The sequence below is a fragment of the Pelodiscus sinensis genome, chromosome 6 (assembly GCF_049634645.1).
Source record: "Pelodiscus sinensis isolate JC-2024 chromosome 6, ASM4963464v1, whole genome shotgun sequence".
Taxonomy (NCBI): domain Eukaryota; kingdom Metazoa; phylum Chordata; order Testudines; family Trionychidae; genus Pelodiscus; species Pelodiscus sinensis.
This window is the reverse complement of record NC_134716.1, coordinates 7,916,691-7,936,081: the sequence shown is the minus strand read 5'-3', so window position 1 is coordinate 7,936,081 and position 19,391 is coordinate 7,916,691. Positions and strand designations below refer to the sequence as shown.

The 19,391-nt window shown below is 47.4% G+C and overlaps 1 protein-coding gene across 1 annotated transcript in view; it reads right to left on the bottom strand.

Moving 5' to 3' along the window:
* Positions 1–3,625: 3,625 nt before the first annotated feature.
* Positions 3,626–19,391, bottom strand: part of GRIN3A (glutamate ionotropic receptor NMDA type subunit 3A) — an 89,856-nt gene continuing 74,090 nt past the window's right edge. Inside the window, exons 7-9 of the mRNA XM_075931378.1 lie at positions 14,444–14,608; positions 11,252–11,325; positions 3,626–4,229 (exon numbers count right to left, since the gene is read on the bottom strand). Of these exons, the coding sequence (XP_075787493.1) occupies positions 3,893–4,229; positions 11,252–11,325; positions 14,444–14,608 (576 nt within the window). The 3' untranslated portion in view covers positions 3,626–3,892. The remainder of the gene's footprint in view (positions 4,230–11,251; positions 11,326–14,443; positions 14,609–19,391) is intronic.

The window sequence follows — 19,391 nt, the reverse complement described above, 5'->3', positions numbered from 1 at the left end:
AACTTAGATACAATGCATGAGATCCAGTAGATTTCATCTCCCTGTTTGTATGAAAGGTGGCCCTGTAGTATTAACTGGAGTAAAGTAAGAAAATATGGCTTGAAGACTAAAGAGAACGTATATTTTGATTTGGTGCACATTTTTTTCTGCTCTTCCTGCCCTACCCCCTTCCTCCAGTTTAAAGGAGATTGCTTACTATCGTGTAGCTTCTCAAGGTTCTCTCTTTTACTTAGGCCTTTTCATCTCAAAGTATTTTCTAAAGGAGGTAAATATCATTATTCCCATTTGACAGGTGGGGAAAACTGAGGCATGGAAAAAGCAAAAATGGCTTGCCCCATGTCACTTGGCAGGGCTGTCCAGTGCTCTATTTGCTAGCCCACACTACCTCCTATCAAATGCAAGTGTGTAACACACAAATGCCTGGGAGGTGGGGGGAGGGGGGGAAGAAGAGTGTGTGTATGTGTGGGTGTGTGGTGTGTCAACACAACATTTGCCATTTTTGAAAAAATGGCTGTTTTTCAAACAGCAATTTTTAAAAAGTGAGAAATAATTGACGTTTTCCAACTATCTTAAATAACTGTCTTCCATAACTATATTTAAATAATTTCTCCCTTCTCTCCTCCCTCCCCCCCAGTTTCTGCTTTTCATTGGGGTCATGTAGTTTTGCCAGCAAACAACCTGACTGAGGCTGTTTTCTGTGGTACTTACATTCCCCCCCACCGTGGTGTCCAAACATGTCACACTCTTGAATACATTCATCCTCAGGCCCCTGTGTGAAACAGGGTTGTCTTGCTTCACAGGTGAGCAGCTCAGACACAGATAGAGTAAGTGACTTGCTCAAGGTCACATGGGAAATCGAAGTCCTATGCTAGCATCCCACTAGGCAACCCTGCCTCTCCTGCCACTACCTTCTCCTTTCTCCTGCAAAGTTAGGTTGCTGTTTGGGTATAAAATGTAATAATTCTGTGCTGCAGCTGCAAATTGTGGAGAAGGGCAGACTTAGCCTGACAGCCAGTGGGGCAGAGTCAATTCACACGTAGTGCGATTCCCTTTTTAAAATTGGAGCCGAGAGCCTAAACCTTTGCACTCAGACTGTCCCCTCTCCTGCGTTCCTCTGCCGGCCTGCACAGAGCTTCCATTGCTAGCAGCAGGAGTTTGCCATGCAGAATAGTGGCTCCTAACAGCCCGTGAACAGCTGAAAGGAGGCTTATGTTCTGCCACCCACACCTCCAATCCCGCAGGGCTTGTGTGTTGAAATGAATGCTGCTTTGTGCAAACTCCCGGCTTGTGGAGGTTCTGCACCCCGAGGCAAACTGCTTACCAAGACTGTAAAGAAAACAATTACAAATGTCTATCTGTGAACAGTAATAGCTCTATGTAATGATGCTACCCTGACTTAACTTTCCATGTGCTAACAATTCTGGTGCTTCAGACTATGATGCTGCTCTCCAAGCAGAGTCACAAAGAATCCCCCTCCCAACTTCCTAAAGAAAGCTATAATCAAATACAATTACAGTAAACTTCCGATAATCCAGCACCTTTAAGACCCAGGGGGTGCCGGATTATCAGATATGCCAGACTATCGGAAGGAGGGTTATGAGGGGGTCTAGCGTGGTATGGGGGGGGTGCCACCCCAGACCACTCATAGCCCCCCCTTCCGATAATCCGGCTCTGCCCCAGGCATCCTCAGTTCATCTGCTGCTGGTCAGTTTCAGCAGCAGCTGAATCGGGAGCCTGTGGCAGAGCAGCTGGAGTGCTGCTGGGTTGGTCTGGTAGTGCTGACCCTTGGCGCTGTGAGATCAAGCCGGCAGCACCCTAGTTGCTCTTGGGGATGCCTGGGGCAGAGTAGCTGGGATGCTGCCGGGTTGGTCCCGCAGCACCAAGGGGCGGCGCTACCTGACTAACCTGGCAGCACCCCAGCTGCTCTGCCCCAGGCGTCCCCAAGTCAGCCGCCGCTGAAACTGACCAGTGGCTGGCTCCAGGAAGCCAGGGGCAGAGCAGCTCTGCCTCAGGCTTCTCCGAGTCAGCTGCTGGTCAGTTTCAGTGGTGGCTGAATCGGGGACAGCTGGGGTACTGCCGGGTTGGTCCCGCAGCACCAAGGGGCAGCGCTACGGGACCTACCGGCAGCACCCCAGCTGCTCTGCCCCGGGCTTCCCCGATTCAGCCGCTGGTCAGTTTCAGCAGCAGCTGAATTGGGGAAGCCAGGGGCAGAGCAGCTCCAGTGGTCCGGCTGCCCGGAGCTCCTCCTGACCGAAGTATTACAGCTGATATTTTCGGTCAGGAGGAGAGAGAGCATAGGTGGGAGCTTGGAACTTCAAGTGGGTGCCCTCAAGGGAGGCGTTACAAATTCAGTTAACCCAGAAATTGCGACACCCTCTAATCAAAGTTGAAATTCTCTGTCCCTTCTCCCTTATTGCTCTGATGGGTTAGACTAAGATGGTACCAGCATCCCACATCTCTCCCCTCTCCCCAACTGCTCCTATCTGAGATCAGTGTAAGAATCGGGCCAGTGGCCCTGATTCTTTGTGGCTGTGCACCTTGGGCAAAGGGCATGCAAGCCCTGCTACTCGGAATTAATGGCAGCAGACTACACTGCAGAAAACCAGGCCTAAAATAAATGTTCAACCATATCGTCAGCCACTGGCTCGACTGAATACAGGCACATCGATTTGAGTGCAAACTCCCAAAGGAACATCTTCATCAGGAACATCTTTGTGCCTCCCAAAATATCAGCCATTCAAAGAAAGGTTTTGTGAAGCATGCCTAGTTGGAGATGGCTAATTGCAGCTTACTTTGTACAGAGCTTGGGTGCTGGCCAGAATGAGAGGGTTCGAATCTATTCACTTCTGGATATGCTGCACATTGGTAATAACCCATTGGTTCTTGGGATGCTCCGGCCTGTACTAAATAAGACATTAAAAACATGCTCTGTATGGCACAGGCTGCCATCCCAAAGGATGTGTTGTCAAGCATCGTTAATAGAAATCTTGTTTAGATAATGATGGCTTGATAGCTCTATCCCTTAGGCTGATGTGTAATCTATATAGTTGCTGAATGGCTTAAACTTCTTGCCTCATCTTCAAAGTCCAAGAGGCAAATCATTTCAGAGAGAAGGGTTCATAACAAATTCCCTGAAAATGACCCATCTAAGGGTGCGTCTCCACAGCACCCTAAGCTCGAAATAAGATGTGCTATGCAAATTGCGTATCTTATTTTAAATCCATTTTGAAATTTGAAATTTGGCGCACCTATACAGTGCCAAATTTCAAAACAACGTGCTCTTTCGAGCCATCCCTTAACCCTCGTGCAATGAGGCTTACCGTGATGCTGAAATAGTGTGCCTGTTGTTTCACAAAAAATATTTTGAAATAACAGATGGCTTGTGTAGATGTGGGGTAGCTATTTTGGGATACGTCTGGTATTCCAAAATAGCCCTGCAGTGTAGACGTATCCTTATTTTCTCTTACGCTACGGTCCCTTGACTCTGCAGAGATGATTCCATAGGGGTCTTATTAAAAATGGGCATCAGGTCCTTTGTCACTTAACACCTCCCATCTCCCCAAATAAGGGACACGTTTTAGATTTTTTTTTTAATTAATGCACAGAAAGGGCTAAAAACGTTGTGTTAGTGCCATGTGAAGGAAACAGGGGTGGTGCAGTCTGGCTGCTCATGGCAGCTCTTGTCCAAGGCTACCCTTTAGCTGTCCATGGAAAGTACGAGAGATTCGTTCTCAGGAAAGAACCCGGAGTAAGTTGCCTGCTGCTTTTGCATTTGCTGCTTTGTGGGATGGAGGCTTTCTGAATTACCTATTGCTTGTTTTCTCCCCGTGCCTCTTTTCTGGCATTACAAAAGTGCATTGCAAATTGTACAGGGGGTCTGCAGGGGGCTGGCTTAGGGCTCTACAGGCCTGTTTGTCCTCTGATACTCTTCCAGCTCTGTCTTTCTCTTCATGACGAGCTGCAGCTCCTGCTTGATGGCTTGAATCTGCTTCTCTAATTCCGTGAGCTCTTGGATCACGGAGGTCCTCGCGATGTTCAGAGGGTCTGCTTTCCCATTCGTTGTCAGGGGGGCGGGCGCGTCGCCCGTCAGTTGGGGCAGAGGTATGTCTTGGTGTTGTGTGAGGGTCGCTTCGTTTTGCCCTTCCTCGCTGCATAGGTATTTCCTTTGGTGGCAGTTCCCTGGGTGGGCTGTATTCCACACCGCATGCCGGCTGTTGCCCGGGTTGGACCTGTACAAAGAATCACTCTTTAACCACAATTGCAGCATTCACTAAGCCCTGCCCCGTATCTCCTGAGTGTGCAATATCCACCGTTAACTGTCGGAGCTGCATTTTAAACACTCCCCGTTTCTATTTACTTCCCCCAAAATAGTAAATCAAAATGGGGAATGAGCCCAAAAAGCTCAGCCAGCCTGCTTGAATGTTGAGTGACCGTCTGGCTGGCACAAGCCATCTGTCAGAAGAGGGAAAAACCTGGGCATGAAGAACTTTGCATCTTCAATGGGCTTTAAAACAATAAATGATTAATCTCCCCCACCTTGGCCACAATGAAGTCAGGAAATACCCTCATGTCCATATAGCCCTGGTCTACACTAGGGCTTGATTTAGAAATAACCCCCTCTTAAGTTGAATTAATCCGTGGAGCGTCCACATTACCAAGCCTGTTGTTTTGAAATAACAAGCTGCTTAATTGGAACTCTGTACTCCTGCTTTCCTCAAGGAAGAACTCTAATTTCAAAATAGCTGTTTCGGAGCATCCAGCTGTTCCAGTGCTCCTGTTTCAAAACAACTACTCCCCAGAATAATTCAGACGAATAGAGCCCCAGGAAGCACTGGGGAGTAAAGTCGAGGTAGTGTGTCCATATTAACGGAGCCTGCCTTGCACTAATTTCGAGACTTTCCCGTAGTGTGGTCACGCTATTTTGATTTTGTTACTTTGTGAGTTAAATCGATTTTAGTTATTTCAAAATAATGTCCTTGTGTAGACGTGCCCTTGCAGAAACCATTTTACAGACACTGACAAGGCTCTTTTGCCCCAGGGCATGGTGAATGTCCAAGCAGTGACTAGATTTCAGGGAACTCTGTTACCCAGGTCACTTCTCAGATCACTAAACCAGGTAGCATGCCTCGTAGATGAAATTGATTCCTAAGCTGCTAAGTAGACTCCTAAGGAACTTTATACATGGCTCCTCCTGGCAGAGCTGAGAGAGATCTGCAGTGACACTGCATCTTTGATGCTGTCTTAGGCTGTCACAAATGAACAGACACAGCCAATCTGCCAGACTCTCTAACTGCCTGCGAACCATGGTGGCTCAAATACTACGGAGCTTTAGTGATACAGTCTTGGAATGTTTTCATGTTACTCCCAAAGATACCTGCTGTGACAGACACTGACTGTTTAGCTAATCTACCTGGGCATCCAAATGATTTGTCGTTCCAGGAGAAATGGGAGTGTGAATCGTTCTTATTGGACGGGTCAGACCCAAACTGAAACCCAAGGTCCTCCAAATCTCAAAACATTGCGACTTTTTCTTTATTCAAATCCAAACCTGGATCTGATTCTTACAGCTGGCTCCCTATTCTGATGATGGACAGAACCAAACAGCTGCATTTGCTCACCCTGGGGCCTTTGAATAGTGATAGAAATGTAGCCGTGTTAGTCTGGTGTAGCTGAAGCAAAATACAGGACTATGTAGCACTTTAAAGACTAACAAGATGGTTTATTAGATGATGAGCTTTCGTGGGCCAGACCCACTTCCTCAGATCAAATAGTGGAAGCCTTTGAGACATTAGAAATCTGGAGTTAGATTGCAATTGGGCACTAATCTTTAATCCTAATAAAACAGCCAGTGGAAAGATGGAATGTGAAAAAGCAGAGTCCCACACACTGCTCTCTTACAGCATCAAAACTGAGGTGGGCTAACAGGGATTGTCTAACGAGCCTGACTTGAAAAGGGAAACTGTCCGTAGCTTTGTCATCAGACTGAGTGAACCGTTAAAAGCATTCCCTTAACTTCATTTCTTTCCTTTCTTCCTTCATTGAAACATGCTCTTCCCAACGCTCTAGGCCATGGGTGGCGAGTAACACAGGCAAGGGAGGCATTGCCTTCTCAAAACTGCCTGTGCTCCCCAGACACCCAGGAGGGCCAGGCCTGAAAGGATTGGGCTTCAGGGCTGGGGTGGGGCAAGGCTCATGTCTATAGCGGGAAGTTACTGTAGGGGCGGGGCCTTGAAGAAGGGGCGGGGCTGGGGCTTGCCTCCCCTAGTTGGGCCTTCACCTGCCATCCATGCTCTAGACCAGTGGTCCCTAACCTTTTGGGGCTGCTGAGTGCCTAGGGGCGGGGCCATTCACACGCTGGGCGCCTGGGGGCGAGGCCGCCCATGCACTGCACTCCCGGGGCCAGTACCACTCCTGTGCCCAGGAGCGGGGATGCCCATACGCCGCACGCCCAGGAGTCAGCAGCACCCATGCGCCTGGGGCCGGCGCTGCTCCTGTGCCGCGTTCCCGGTGGCAGAGACGCCCATACGCTGTGCGCACGATGCCGGCACAGCCCATGCACCGCGCGCCCGGGGGTAGGGCTGCCCATGTGCTGTGCGCCTGGGGCTGGTGCTGCCCCTTTGCCGCGCTCCTGGGGGTGGGGCTGGCCCCGATCACTCAGCGGGCACACAGAAGTGGCCCAACGGGCACCACATTGGGGATCACTGCTCTAGACATATGTACCAACAATGGGACATTCTGAGTGCAAAAACCTTCCCAAATCCCCTTAAACTCTCCCGCCACCATTAGCCACCCTGCCCTCCCCCAGGAGGAGCCAAGAAGAACAGGATGAGCTGTTGGTGGAGTGACGGGAAGGTGACAAATCTCAGGCCGTGAGGAATAAACAGGAGCAATGGGACTACAGTGGCAGACAGCTGACTGGGGGCACCCTGCCTCCAGCACACTCCCCACCAGCCAGGAACTGTTGGCTGGGAGCTTCCCTCTGCCTCCACTGCCACAGGCACAAAAGGTACCACGGTGTGAATCCATCACTGCAGATTACGCCCAGAAACGAACGGTGCAGGCTACAGAACAGAACGCGCCTCTCCAGGGCCCGTGTGGAGGAAGCTGTCGTCCTCATGCTGCATTCTGGGTGTGTTTAGGAAGAGGACCCGTGAGTGACTGCCTCCGGTGGTAAGAGACGGAGACAATTGCAAAAGAGCCTTGCTAGGGTGCTGCTGCTAGTGGAGGTGGAGGGAGTGAAAACGGGCCGGCAGTAGTGGCCTGTCCCGGGTTCACCCCTTCAGAGTGGGAGGGGAGGGGGGGGTGTTGTACCAGAGCCTAGCGTACGCTGTTCTCAAGGCTCTGCTCATAGCTCAGAGCGGGAGAGCTGTGCAGACTGGCAGGCGGTGTGTTAAGAGCCTCTCTGGAAGTACGACTGAAGGAGGACCCTGGAGGGAAATAACACCACCACCACATGAGTCACTTGCAGCGCTTCTCCGCCTCTCCCCATTTAAGACAACAGCCTCCTGGAGGAATAAGAGAGCGTTCTCATAGAATCAATCTGGGAGCACCGTCCCTGGACTCTGTCCAGCTGCGCTGTGGGTTACTGGGAGCTTGGAGTTTAATTCCCCAGGGCCCTGTCCACAGTTAAAGCACAAGTGGTTTTGAGCCGGCTTGTTGTTAGCAGGGCCCTAGTTAGAGAAGGCAAAAGTGCCTTTATAAAAAAAAGAGCCATTTTTGTGACTTTTCCCCCTTAATTGTTCTGGGTGGCTGTATTGGCCGTGGCAGTGTGAGAACATGATGTTTCTTTTGCACTGTCTGGCTTCTGCAAGCAGCTTTTGCCCCCGGGAGCTGTGCCTTGGAATTTATGGAGCTGAGGTGGGGTCAAACTTGGATTGTTACGGGGAGAAGACCGAGGAAGTGTGGCCAGCAGAGAAACACAGGCACCTGTGCATTTACTTATTTGTGTAGACACGCACCAGTACCCCATAATAAGGTGGCTTGGCCCTATGAGTGCCAGGAAGCACCCCAGTTCTGTTAGCCCCACCTGGGACTAGAACGGAGGAAGCCTGGCTGAATGGGGTGCTGGGAAAGTCAAGGAGCTGAGGGGAGACAAGGCAGCAGAGAGCACATGGTAGGCAGAACACTTGTGGGTGGGAAGATCTGGCAGGGAGCTCTTGGGGAAGGACAGAGAAGGACCCAAAGGTGCCAGGAGGGATGGAGGGAAGAGGTAAAGGGTGAAAGCTGAGCCCAGGGATTGGGCAGAAAGGAGCTTGAAATCAGAGGAGAGGAGGCAGCCCCCAGAGAAGGAGGGCTGGGCCTAGGTAGGGACAGGTGAAAGCTTTGTGTTTGGTTTCAGCCTGTGGAGTGGAGGAAGGTCTCCAGGCAGGAAGCCCAGAGACTCAGCAGCTTGGCTAGCTGCAGGGCCTCCAAGGAAAGAGTCTGGAGGCCCAGGTGAGAGGGAAGTGTAGCCCAGAAAGGGCAAAAAACCTTCTTGTTCAGTGTTTCCTTTGGGTTTCTTGTCCGTTGGTTTGTGGTTTTCCTGCCTAGGCTGCTGAGGAAGCCAGATGCAGGGTGTTGTGGAGGCTGACCCTCATCTGTCAATCAACCAATTATTTTTTTCCGGATGTCATTTCAAACTTAACAAACACATGAGGGCAGGGGACTGGACATGGGGGCCTGTCGAGGTCCCTTCCTGTTACAGTGTCCTATGATTCTGTGTGTCCATTGCAGCCACGCAGAGATTCTCTCCAGGACACTATGCATGGAGATTTTGTCTATCTTGATCTCTGTCTTCATCCGTACTTTGTATTCTGGGTGTGTGTCATTTCCTAGCAGTATTGCCTCAAAAAGATGGTATTATTTTGACCCGTGGCACTAAGGCTATGTCCTTTGATGACAGGTCAAGAAGCAATGGGCTTAAATTGCACCAAGGGAGGTTTTGGTTGGACATTAGAGAAAAACTTCCTACCTGTCAGGGTGGTCAAACACTGGAATAAGTTGCCTAGGGAGGTTGTGGAATCCCCATCACTGGAGATATTTAAGAGCAGGTTGGATAGACATCTATTGGGGATGGTCTAGACAGCACTTAGTCCTGCTGTGAGGATAGGGGCCTGGACTTGATGACCTTCTGAGGTTCCTTCCAGTTCTAGTGTTCTGTGATTCTATACTACAAATGAAGGTGTGAATGTAGCCCATGCTTGCTAGCTTTAATCTAGCTAGGATGAGTAAAGAAACATTGAAGAAATAAGCTTCAGGGGGTAGCCGAGTTAGACTGTACAGGATAAACTTAAACAACAAATGGTCTGGTAGCACTTTAGGCTAGTCGCATCAGTATGAGCATATTAGGTCTTCTAGGCTGCTGCTCAGGGCACGGTCTATGCTCCTACATCTTCACAGCTTTTATCTAGTTAGTACAAGTAACAATAGCAAACACACCTTCATTTGTGTGTGCCCATACTACAACCACACCTTCATTTGCAGCAGCGATGTATCCGCAGTCTTTCAAATTCTTTTTTCTTAGCACGTGAGCCAGTGTTTAGTCTTAGGAAAACATGCTGTCTCGGTGTATTTGGTTATGCAAGGTTCTGTGTAGGCACGGCTTCAGTTGTGCCAGCAGGAGGAGAGACTGCGCTCAGAGTTGGTCTCTAATTAGTTAATGCCTGATGCAGAGTTGAGCACCGTGACCTGGGCTGAGCTGAGATTCTTGAGAAGGGATTGCTGCTATTTGACCATTGCTGCTATTTGTACATGCACATACCTAGACTTCGAATCACCAATTCTTCCTTTATGGGAGACCCAACCTGTATGTCCCAGTCACCTGTTATGGCTTGTCAGAGGGGTAACGCTCTTGTCATAACACAACACTGCTATCAGAGGAAGGGTCAACAGTATTTATGAGAATTCACAGCTGGCGATAAGTGTAAGCGGGGGAATGATCCCGCTATTGTGGGGAACTTTCCTGGCTTCTATACACCCCGGTGAAATGAACCAGCGAAAGGATCTGAGTCCCCGCTCCCACTTCCTTTACCCCACGGCTCCCTGATCCTGAGGGCTCCCCCTCCACTCTCCTGAGTAGCAGAGCCCTTGAAACCCCAACAAGGCTGGGCCAAGGTTTCCTGGGGCTTAATCCCTGACCTTGTAGTCACTAGGGGCAGGAGTTAGGGTGTCACCACTCCGAGGTGCTCTCTTTACACTGTAGGCCTTCTTGGCCCAGTGATCACTTCATAAGGTTCAAAGCAAATACAATTTATTAAACATCAACTGATTAAAGAGAAAAGAATAAGAAAAAAATGAGAATGGTTAAATGAGAACACACAGCCCTGCCCTGTAGCATAGGGACATCAAAACAGCAGTCTGCAGAGTGTAAGGACAGTCCACAGTCTCTTTCTTAGAGGCCCTGGATATGCTGCAGGGGGGGCTACAGGCTGGACACGCTAGCTCTGGTAGTGACCACACAGTCTCAAGCTCGAAGTGGCCAGACCCCTCTCCCAGTCCAGAGCCTTTCCCCACACTTTGCTGGTCCCAGGTGCTCACCACATCCAGCTGCAGGCTGTGCTGCTTGGCCAGTTCCACCTCCCTGTGTTGCTTCTCTGTTCCTTTTGGCTCTCTGAGCACTGCCAGTCTGCTGCTCAACACAGGGTCTGCACCCCTTGAGCTGTGTATGCCTGGCTCTGCTGCTGCAAAAACTGCCCCTCAGCACAGCTTGCACTCCTCTTAGCAGTGTCTCAGCTCTCTGTTCCTTTTGCAGGACTTCTTCACAGAGCTTGCACTGCTCTTTTCAGCTCTCTGTTTGCTCAGAAAGAGCCAGAACAATCCCCGCTTACAACCTGTCAGTCAGGCTGAGCTGGAGTGTTGACTGCTTTCCATTGTCTCTGGGGTCTGTCAGTCTCATGAACCCTTCCCCTTCTGAAGCTGGGAGCTGGCAAACCAAAAAACTCCCACAGAGTTTTAGTAAGGGGTAACAGTCCCCTTACATAAGCATGGGGGCTGAAAATGGGTTTTAAATTTATGATTGCAGGGTAGATAAAATGTACGTAGCTCCATATTAACCCAATTAAAATTCATTTTCTGCTTCTTTTGGGACCTCCAAAGAACTGCAGTCTCTAACAATATTCTAATAGTTAAAGTACCTTTTTTCTGTCGTGTTTTATCTTCATCTCTAGGAGACATTTAAGCTCATGGTCAGAGATCCAGTCCCAACAGATCCAGTTATAAAACAAGCCCCTATTTTTTTTTTTTTTTTAAAAAAAAGCTCACACAACCTCCTTACCTTTTTTCGACTCGTTTTGTCTTAAGCTGGTGCTTTTCCTCAGTGAACGAACTGTTTAATGCACGATGCAATCTCTAGAAGAAGTGGAACAGAGGAGGAATTAAACACAAGAGGAAAAAGAGCTCCTATGTTTGGGTGCTGATGACTCTTTTTGTTTGGGATCCATTTGTATGTAGCATTTATTTTGCACATGCAGGGCTACAAACACAATGTCCAATTTGTATTCATTGACACAAGCCTGCTATTTCTGGAGCAAGAGTAGTTGATTTCTTGATGTCAACTTATTTTTTTTTCTTACATTCCTTTCTGGTAAAAGGTCTATCTATTAGATAAGATACTCCAAGGCAAAAAAAATAAACACATTTCCCTCACTTTAGTGCAAGCACACTGCTAGAGGAGCTGGACTCACATTTTATACATAAATAGACAGCTTGGGAACCAATACAAGATATTACTTAAAATTCTTGCTAGTTTATATCATATTAAAATTCAAGTGATCACAAAGCTCAAGGGGGTTTGGTTCACGCTCTTTAAACAAAGTAGTTGTGTGCATGGTTTTTTTTAAACACACACTGAAAATCAACAACCCCCTTTCATATTTTAGTATTTATAGATAAACTGTTGTCATGCTTAATTTGGACCTTCAGAGTGACTCAGTCCTCAGGCATACAAATCGGGTCTTCCCTGACATGCTTTCACCTGACTAATGATGTGTAAGAGGGAAACGTCCACAGCCATTCTCTTTTATAACTTGTTCCAAGCTCTTGGCAAAATTCAACTTGCTGCTGAAGTCAGTCTCTCACTGGACTTGGAGCAGTTCACCTTAGGCCAGATTGTTGGTTGGTGTAAGATGAGTTAGCTCAGTTAAGGTCAATGATAGGGCATGGTGATGCACCAGCTGAGGAGCTGACATACTTGAGAGAGACAATCTCTACGTTCCAGCAAATGCTGCCTTTGCTCAACTGCATAGAGAAATACAACCCAGGAGGTTTCTATGATGGCTCCTATAAATATATTAGAAGCAAGAGGAAGACCAAGGACAAGGTAGGCCTATTGCTCAGTGAGGAGGGAGAAAAAATAACAGGAAACTTGGAAATAGCAGAGGTGCTTAATGACTTCTTTGTTTCCATCTTCACCAAAAAGTCTGATGAAGGAATGCCTAACATAGCGAATGCTAGTGGGAAAGGGGTAGGTTCAGAAGATAAAATTTAAAAAAAAAGTTAAATATCACTTAGAAAAGTTAAATGTCTGCAAGTCACCAGAGTCTGATGAAATGCATCCGAGAATACTCAAGGAGCTGATAGAGGAGGTATCTGAGCCTTTAGCTATCATCTTTGAAAAATCATAGAAGGCGGGAGAGATTCCAGAAAACTGGAAAAGGGCAAATACGATGCCCATCTATAAAAAGGGAACTAAGACCAACCTAGGAAAACTACAGACCAGTCTGTTTAACTTCTGTGCCAGGAAAGATAATGGAGCAAGTAATTAAGTAATTCATCTGCAAACACCTGGAAGAAAATAAGGTGATAGGGAACAGCCAGCATGAATTTGTAAAGAACAAATCATGACAAACCAATCTGATTGCTATCAAAGAAAGCTTAACAAGTCTTGTGGATAAGGGAGAAGTAGTGGACGTGGTATTGCATGATCTCCTTATCAATAAACTAAGCACATGCATTTAGATGGGGCTACAGAGATGCCATCTTTCTCTGGCGCATGGAAAAATAAGATCCAAATATTCACTGAAGGAGGGAGGGATACCAGAAACTCACACTGCCCCCCTTGGGAACGGCAGTCTCACAATGCAGCTAGCACACAAAGGCAACAGTGCAGTTTGTGGGATATGAAGCAGCAGCAATTGAGAAGCACAAAGGAGGAGGTCAAGTATCAGAGGGGTAGCCGTGTTCGTCTGAATCTGCAAAAGTGATGAGGAGTCCTGTGACACCTTATAGACTAACAGATGTATTGGAGCATAAGCTTTTGTGGGCAAAGACCCACTTTGTCACGTGCATGTTAAAGAAGGGGGTGTTAGTGATGATGTACTTGGTGTAACACACAGCCTACTTCGAGTCCCTTCTGATGCCTCTTTTTCAATGTTACATAATCTTGATTTCAAACTTCATCGTCCCTAGCGTGCTTCTAACTACCATTGACCTCTTTGACAATGGCAGGGCCAAATTAAACCAAGCTTGAGATAAAATTGCACCGTTATTCAGTCTCTATTCGTAGTGTTATTGCACAGTTTTCCTACACTGTTTTCCATCCAGTTTTAGTCCAAACATGCTAGGCTAGGTACTTAGGGGCCTTAATGTAAATGCAAATAAGGCCTCCCATTTTCAGGGCTGCTGTCTACTGAGCAGTGCATATGTAAGTCTGGAATTCTCTTGCCAATGTGCATCACCATTAGCACTCTACTGAGACCCCCCATCCATATGGAGGCTACTTGGAAAATGTCACCTGCTGTGCCAGTATTGACTTCCTCCTCCACGTTATTCGAGAATGGTTGACTGGTCTGAGAAATAACATTGCTGTCTCTCGAATTAGTTCCCCCTGGATACTCAATTAGGGTATGCCTACACTGCATGCTTATTTCAAAATAAGCTATTCCCGGAGCAGTTATTCCAAAATAGCTTATTCCAAAATAGCACGTCTACACTGCAGGGAAGCCTCAAAATTAGTCCAAGGCAGGCTTCCCTAGTGTAGACGTGCAAACTCAATTTAGAGCCCCAGGAGGCACTGGGGAGGAATAACTTAGAACGACCCTGGTGAGGGGCTATTTCAAAATAGCAGCAGTGGAGTGTCTACACACGCCTTATTTCGGAATAGGCGTTATTCCTCATAGAATGAGGCTTACAGATTTTGGAATAAGCCGTCTGTTATTTCAAAATTATTTTGAAATAACGGAATGGCTGTGTAGACTTGTGCATTGTTACTTTGAAATAACGCTAGTTATCTCGAAATAACAGTGCAGTGTAGACGCACCCTAACAGAATGGATGTTAGAATCTGCCCCTGATCTGACTGGAGTCATGGCAACGGCAACAGATGCTGTTAGAACAGCAAAGCGGCACATACTATAGGCCAGTGTCCATGCCCATTAACAACAGTGGTTGTTTGTCTGACTTCTGTGGTTTCTACTGAACAGGTCTGGAAACACTTGAGGGACTTACCAGTGAGTCTCTTGCATACGTACCTGGCTTGTATGGAGCCAGTATTTCATCTTGGATTTCTTTTTGATGCGCGGCAGGACTAATCTGTGTACAATATGTTCCCCGATGGTGGTGAGAATGGACAAGGCAAATCCAACGCACAACATCACAAAGAGTCCGGAGAAATGCTTAATGCCCATTTGCAGGGTCTGTGCAAGATACAAATAATATGCCCTCTGGACGTATTCTTACAGACAGCGTACACGGTGCATTTTCAAACGTGACACTCTTGTCTCAGTGAGCGTGCAGTTGCCTAATCATTGTGGGCGCGTAATGGACCTAGTCACATTCATACCATTGCCCCATTGTACATAGGGGGTGAGTTATATGGGCCTGTGGTGCTCCAGCACCAGGAATATTCCTAATCCAGGAATGTGCTCCATCAAAACTCCCTGTCTGCCTGCATTCCCTTGCCCCCTGCTCCCTGGAGGCCCTGCTGGCAGCACAGTGGAGTTAGTGGCTTCCAGACACTCCCTCAGACTGCCAGCATGTGTGTCCTTGCAGCTGGTGGGAGGAAAGGGGATAGGGTCTCCATGCACTCACTGCTTCACTTAATGAGCCTGCACACTGCACCCCCACCCCCAAATTCCTGCCCAGAGTCTCCACCCCTCCTGCACCCAAACTCCCTCCCAGAGCCTGCCTCCCATCCTGAGTTCAAGAGGGAGTGTAAGGGCTCTGAAGTGCAGCTTGCTCGGGAATTGTGACCATGTCCGAAGAGTTGCAGGAAGGAAACACGTGAAGGCTGCACACGCAAGTCAGACTGAAATGCTCTGGTGAACTGGAGAGACTTTTTTGTACTCTCCCCGCTCCCAATCTCCCCTCCTCTCTTCTCCTATTCGTATTCTGAATGGGCCATTGGGATTCCTCCTCTGCTTTGACACCCATTTCTTCTCATAGGCGACTGATTCTGGGGGGTCACCCAGAGGGGCCATGTGGGGACACCCCAGTTAGCAGTTAAAATTTTGGTGAGATCACAGAGGGTGTTGCACCTGCCCAGTGCTATGGCAAGTCACCTACATTTCTTCCTACCTCAGAAGATCTAGTTTGAGCTGCCACCATAGGACCCAATGACCCTGATCTCTCAGTGTGACGCAGGACGGTCACAAAGTGCTTGACTGAACGCTCATGCAGAACCTCGATTTCTGTGGGCTTTGGAGCAGTCGCAGTGTTGTTGCAGCGTTTACAGCAGGGGGTGTGCACGGCCTTTTTCAGCTTTGTGCCTTTAAGCTAGGTGCACTCAGAAAAATGACAAGACTGGCACCCTGGATTCAGCGTTCATTCCTCTGTTCGGTGGCCACATGTTATTTGCTTTTTCTTCCTTGCACTTTGGTAATGACGGATGAACAAGTAGCCCCGAAAAAGCACGTATTGTGTCCTGGCAGGCCTGTGGAGTGTTTTTAATGTCATAGCCACTAGATGTCTCTCTTTCGGTATTAATGTCCTCTTGTGGTTAATATCTTAATCTAGCCATGTATGGATGTGGGGGGCAAGAGAAAATGCCAACAGCCTTCCCCCTTCCCTTTTAACTGACACCTTCCTCCCTGAAAAAATCAAAACCATTTTGTGCTATCACGTAAATAGATCCAGAAAATAGCAAAAAACCCAGGCGTATTTCCTGTGCAGCTTGCCTAGGCAGGTCCTATCTATCTTTCCCTCTTCTAATCTTTTTCCTGTCAGTCTTAATGGTGGCATGGCCAAAAGGCCTGAGAATGTAGAGACACTCTGAGGGTCTGAGAAATGCCCCACGAAACACGAGCTGCTTCTCAAAAGCAGCAAAATGTCCCTTAATTTTCATGGAATGAGGTTTACAGGGATGTTGGAATAGTGAGCCTGTTATTTCGAAATAACAGGCGTATTGTCAAGATGTGGAATAGCTATTTCGGGATACTGGAAGTTTCCCAAAATAGTGCCGCCGTGTAGATGTACCTTTTGTCTTTGAGTGTCATGTAGTTTCTGATCTTGTCTGTACCTGACTAATCTGATCACCCCAAATTTGCCTGGATCACTAAAGCCTTTGGGAGGGCTTTTAAAATTGTGTTTGTTCTGGGATGGGTTGACTTGCAGAGGAGAAAACACGTAGCACCATTTTTCATGACTGAGATCTTTTCTCTCTGCACTAAAAAATAGGTTATGTGGCTGTGCCACTCAAAGATCAAAGTTAATGTAGCGTTAGACCAGATTAATTTTGCCAGAGGCTCCTGACAACTACGCAGGTATCCAAACTTATCTCTTGCCCACTAGAACCCTACTTCTCCATGTCATTGGGGGCCCCTTCACCCATCTACATCATTTTAAGATTTCAGAATGAACAAGGGGGTTTAATAGGCTCAGAGGGATAACAGACTTGTTAGTCTGTAACTTAAAAATTGAGTGGTCCTACAGCACCTTAGAGACTAATATATAGAGAGTGAGAATGAGAGAGTGTATCATGGGCAAAACCCACTTCTTCCGATGAGAGCTTGTGATACTATATAGATATTTGTTAGTCTCTAAGGTTCGACAGGACCACTTGTTTTTTAAGTTGTTTTTAGAGGGGTTTAATGACTACCGGTAGTCTTCTAGACATCTGTCGGTCAGTCTGCAAAATCTGCATTGCTACCAGAATTAGGGATGTAATAGTATAGTCGATGAACCGATAAGCAAAAGCTTATAGGTTAATGCTATAGACTACAAACATGTCCCCTGCCCTTCCCCCCCTGCCACCAGTAAATTTTTTAGCAGGCTGGCCAGCAGCCCAGCTGAGTTCTGGCTCACGCCGGGTCTGGGACCTACCCTCACTGCAGCTCTTCATTTAAAGTGTATTAGGAGCCAGGCAGGTAGGCAGCCTGGCTCAGTTCCTGTTCGCACTGGGTCTGGGAGCTTAAACTCCCCCTCTCCCCAGACAGGGGCTGCTGCCATCCCACACTGCTGCCTCTTTATCAGAAGCAGCAGCACAGGTGACAAGCAACTGGTCCGCAAGAGGAGCTGGTTTTTCAACTGGCTCCCCTTGCGGGCTAGCTCCCACTTGGCACCCCACGCTCCTGCTGGCCCCGCCCCCAGAGACTATAGAATAGTCGACTAACCGATAAGAATTCATGAGGTTACTCAACTATTCAATTAACTGATATTTAACATCCCTAACCAGAATGCCCGTGGACTTCATGAAAGTGAACTGAGTGTCATGAGAGAGAGCTGGCCATGCCCCATATAGTGCAAAGTCTGAGCAGCCCCATGGGGCTGCCTGTAATTCCATCTGTGCCTGGGTGAAAGTGGAAAGGAGGAGTAAAACTCCAATGTCCAGCAGCTCCAGAGTGTTTTTTAACAGCCCTGATGAGTGCCAGGATCAGTACAGCACAGCACCACATTCACTTATAGGTGAATCCTAAAAATCTCGAACAGGAAGCAGGTGCAAGAGAGATGGAGGCTGACAGAGGTTAGGCGTTCTGCGAATCAGACACTGAAGTCGTTCAATTCATCCATTTTCTTGTCATTATAACCAGGGGAGAGGCTAAAGAGCATTTCACTAACCTGAGATTCTCTGCTCCAGGGAGAGTTCTAGCCTCAGGCCTCTGGGTACTACATTAAGAAACTCCCATTGCTAAGGGCCACAGAGCTACTGTGCTGAATGATCGGCGAGAAGTCCTGTGGCATCTTATAGACTAACCGAAGTGTTGAACCATAAGCTTTCGTGGGCAAAGACCCACTTCGTCAGATGCATGTGCTAAAGATGAAACTCCTTAGTCACAAACTCTGAAATTCAATTTAATGAAGCTTCTTTTTTCTGGCTCCATGCTCAATGCAGTTCCGTACGGGGGCGAAAATAAACATTGCCTTGCACCCATGGCAAACCTTCCACAGGGCTGCTTAAAAGGAGACTTGTCAGATGTACTTGAAACCCGGCTGCTCTCTTTAGAATGCAAAAGCTTAATAAGCCAATTAAACTCTTCAGTAGGGAAGCACTCAAAAGTCTCACTTTTTGTTCCTGGCAGACAAGGGTTTTCAATTTTAAAGCCACTTGTGCTAATTAACAGCCATTGCCTATTGGCAATCTTGATCAGGGTTAGTTCAATAGACTTGTTTTCAAATGTAAAGTAACAGGAGGGTTACAGAAGGAACAGACTGTCAAGAGTAGATATGCTGTATTAAAAACTAGCCTTTCCCCATAAGAATATTTCCCTTTGGATACAAATACAGTCTACTGATAAACTGGATCAAAGGTTGCCTGCAATAAGCTTCCCCGTGCCCCTGAAATCTATTTTTCTGGAATAGGGCTGAACATTAGTCAGAAAAGAATAATAGGTTTTATAGAAGAAACAGTCAATTTTGCTCACTTAAAGAAGTGTTAATTAGGTTCATGTTGACATTTATGACAATAATGAACACTGCTGCAAGCTGCAAAATGTAGATATGGAGTCAGATACACGCTCCACCAAAGTTTGAGGATGTTTGTTTCTGGCTGTTTGGGCCAGTGTCTAGAACATGCTAATAGCAATAAATCTCCAATAGCGTCAGTGGTTCTGTTAGACCAAGGAATTTAGATGCGCCTCTGAATCACTTGGGCCTGCAGAACTGGAGAAATGGAAATCCCACAAAATCAGGTTATTGTAGAAATGTCTGGTCACTCTTCCATATCCCAGATTTGGCTGGAGTTGGTTCTGCTTCAGGCAGGCGGTGGGACGAGGTGACATTAAGTCTCTTCCAAAGCTAAGCTTCTATGTTCCCCCAGGTAACACTGAGAGCTGGGGTAGGGTTGGTCTGAATGAGATGAGGCAGGGACAGTGGATCCATCCCTGTGTACTTCCTGTGAGCTGGAGTATATAGCTAGTGTCAGGGTCGAGCACTTTGGAACACAATAAACATAACGTCTAAGCTATAAGCTCTTTTTAGGTTCCTCAAGACCAATTCTTTAAAATTCACTTTTTAATCTTTTAACCTTTCTATATTCTCAAGAAA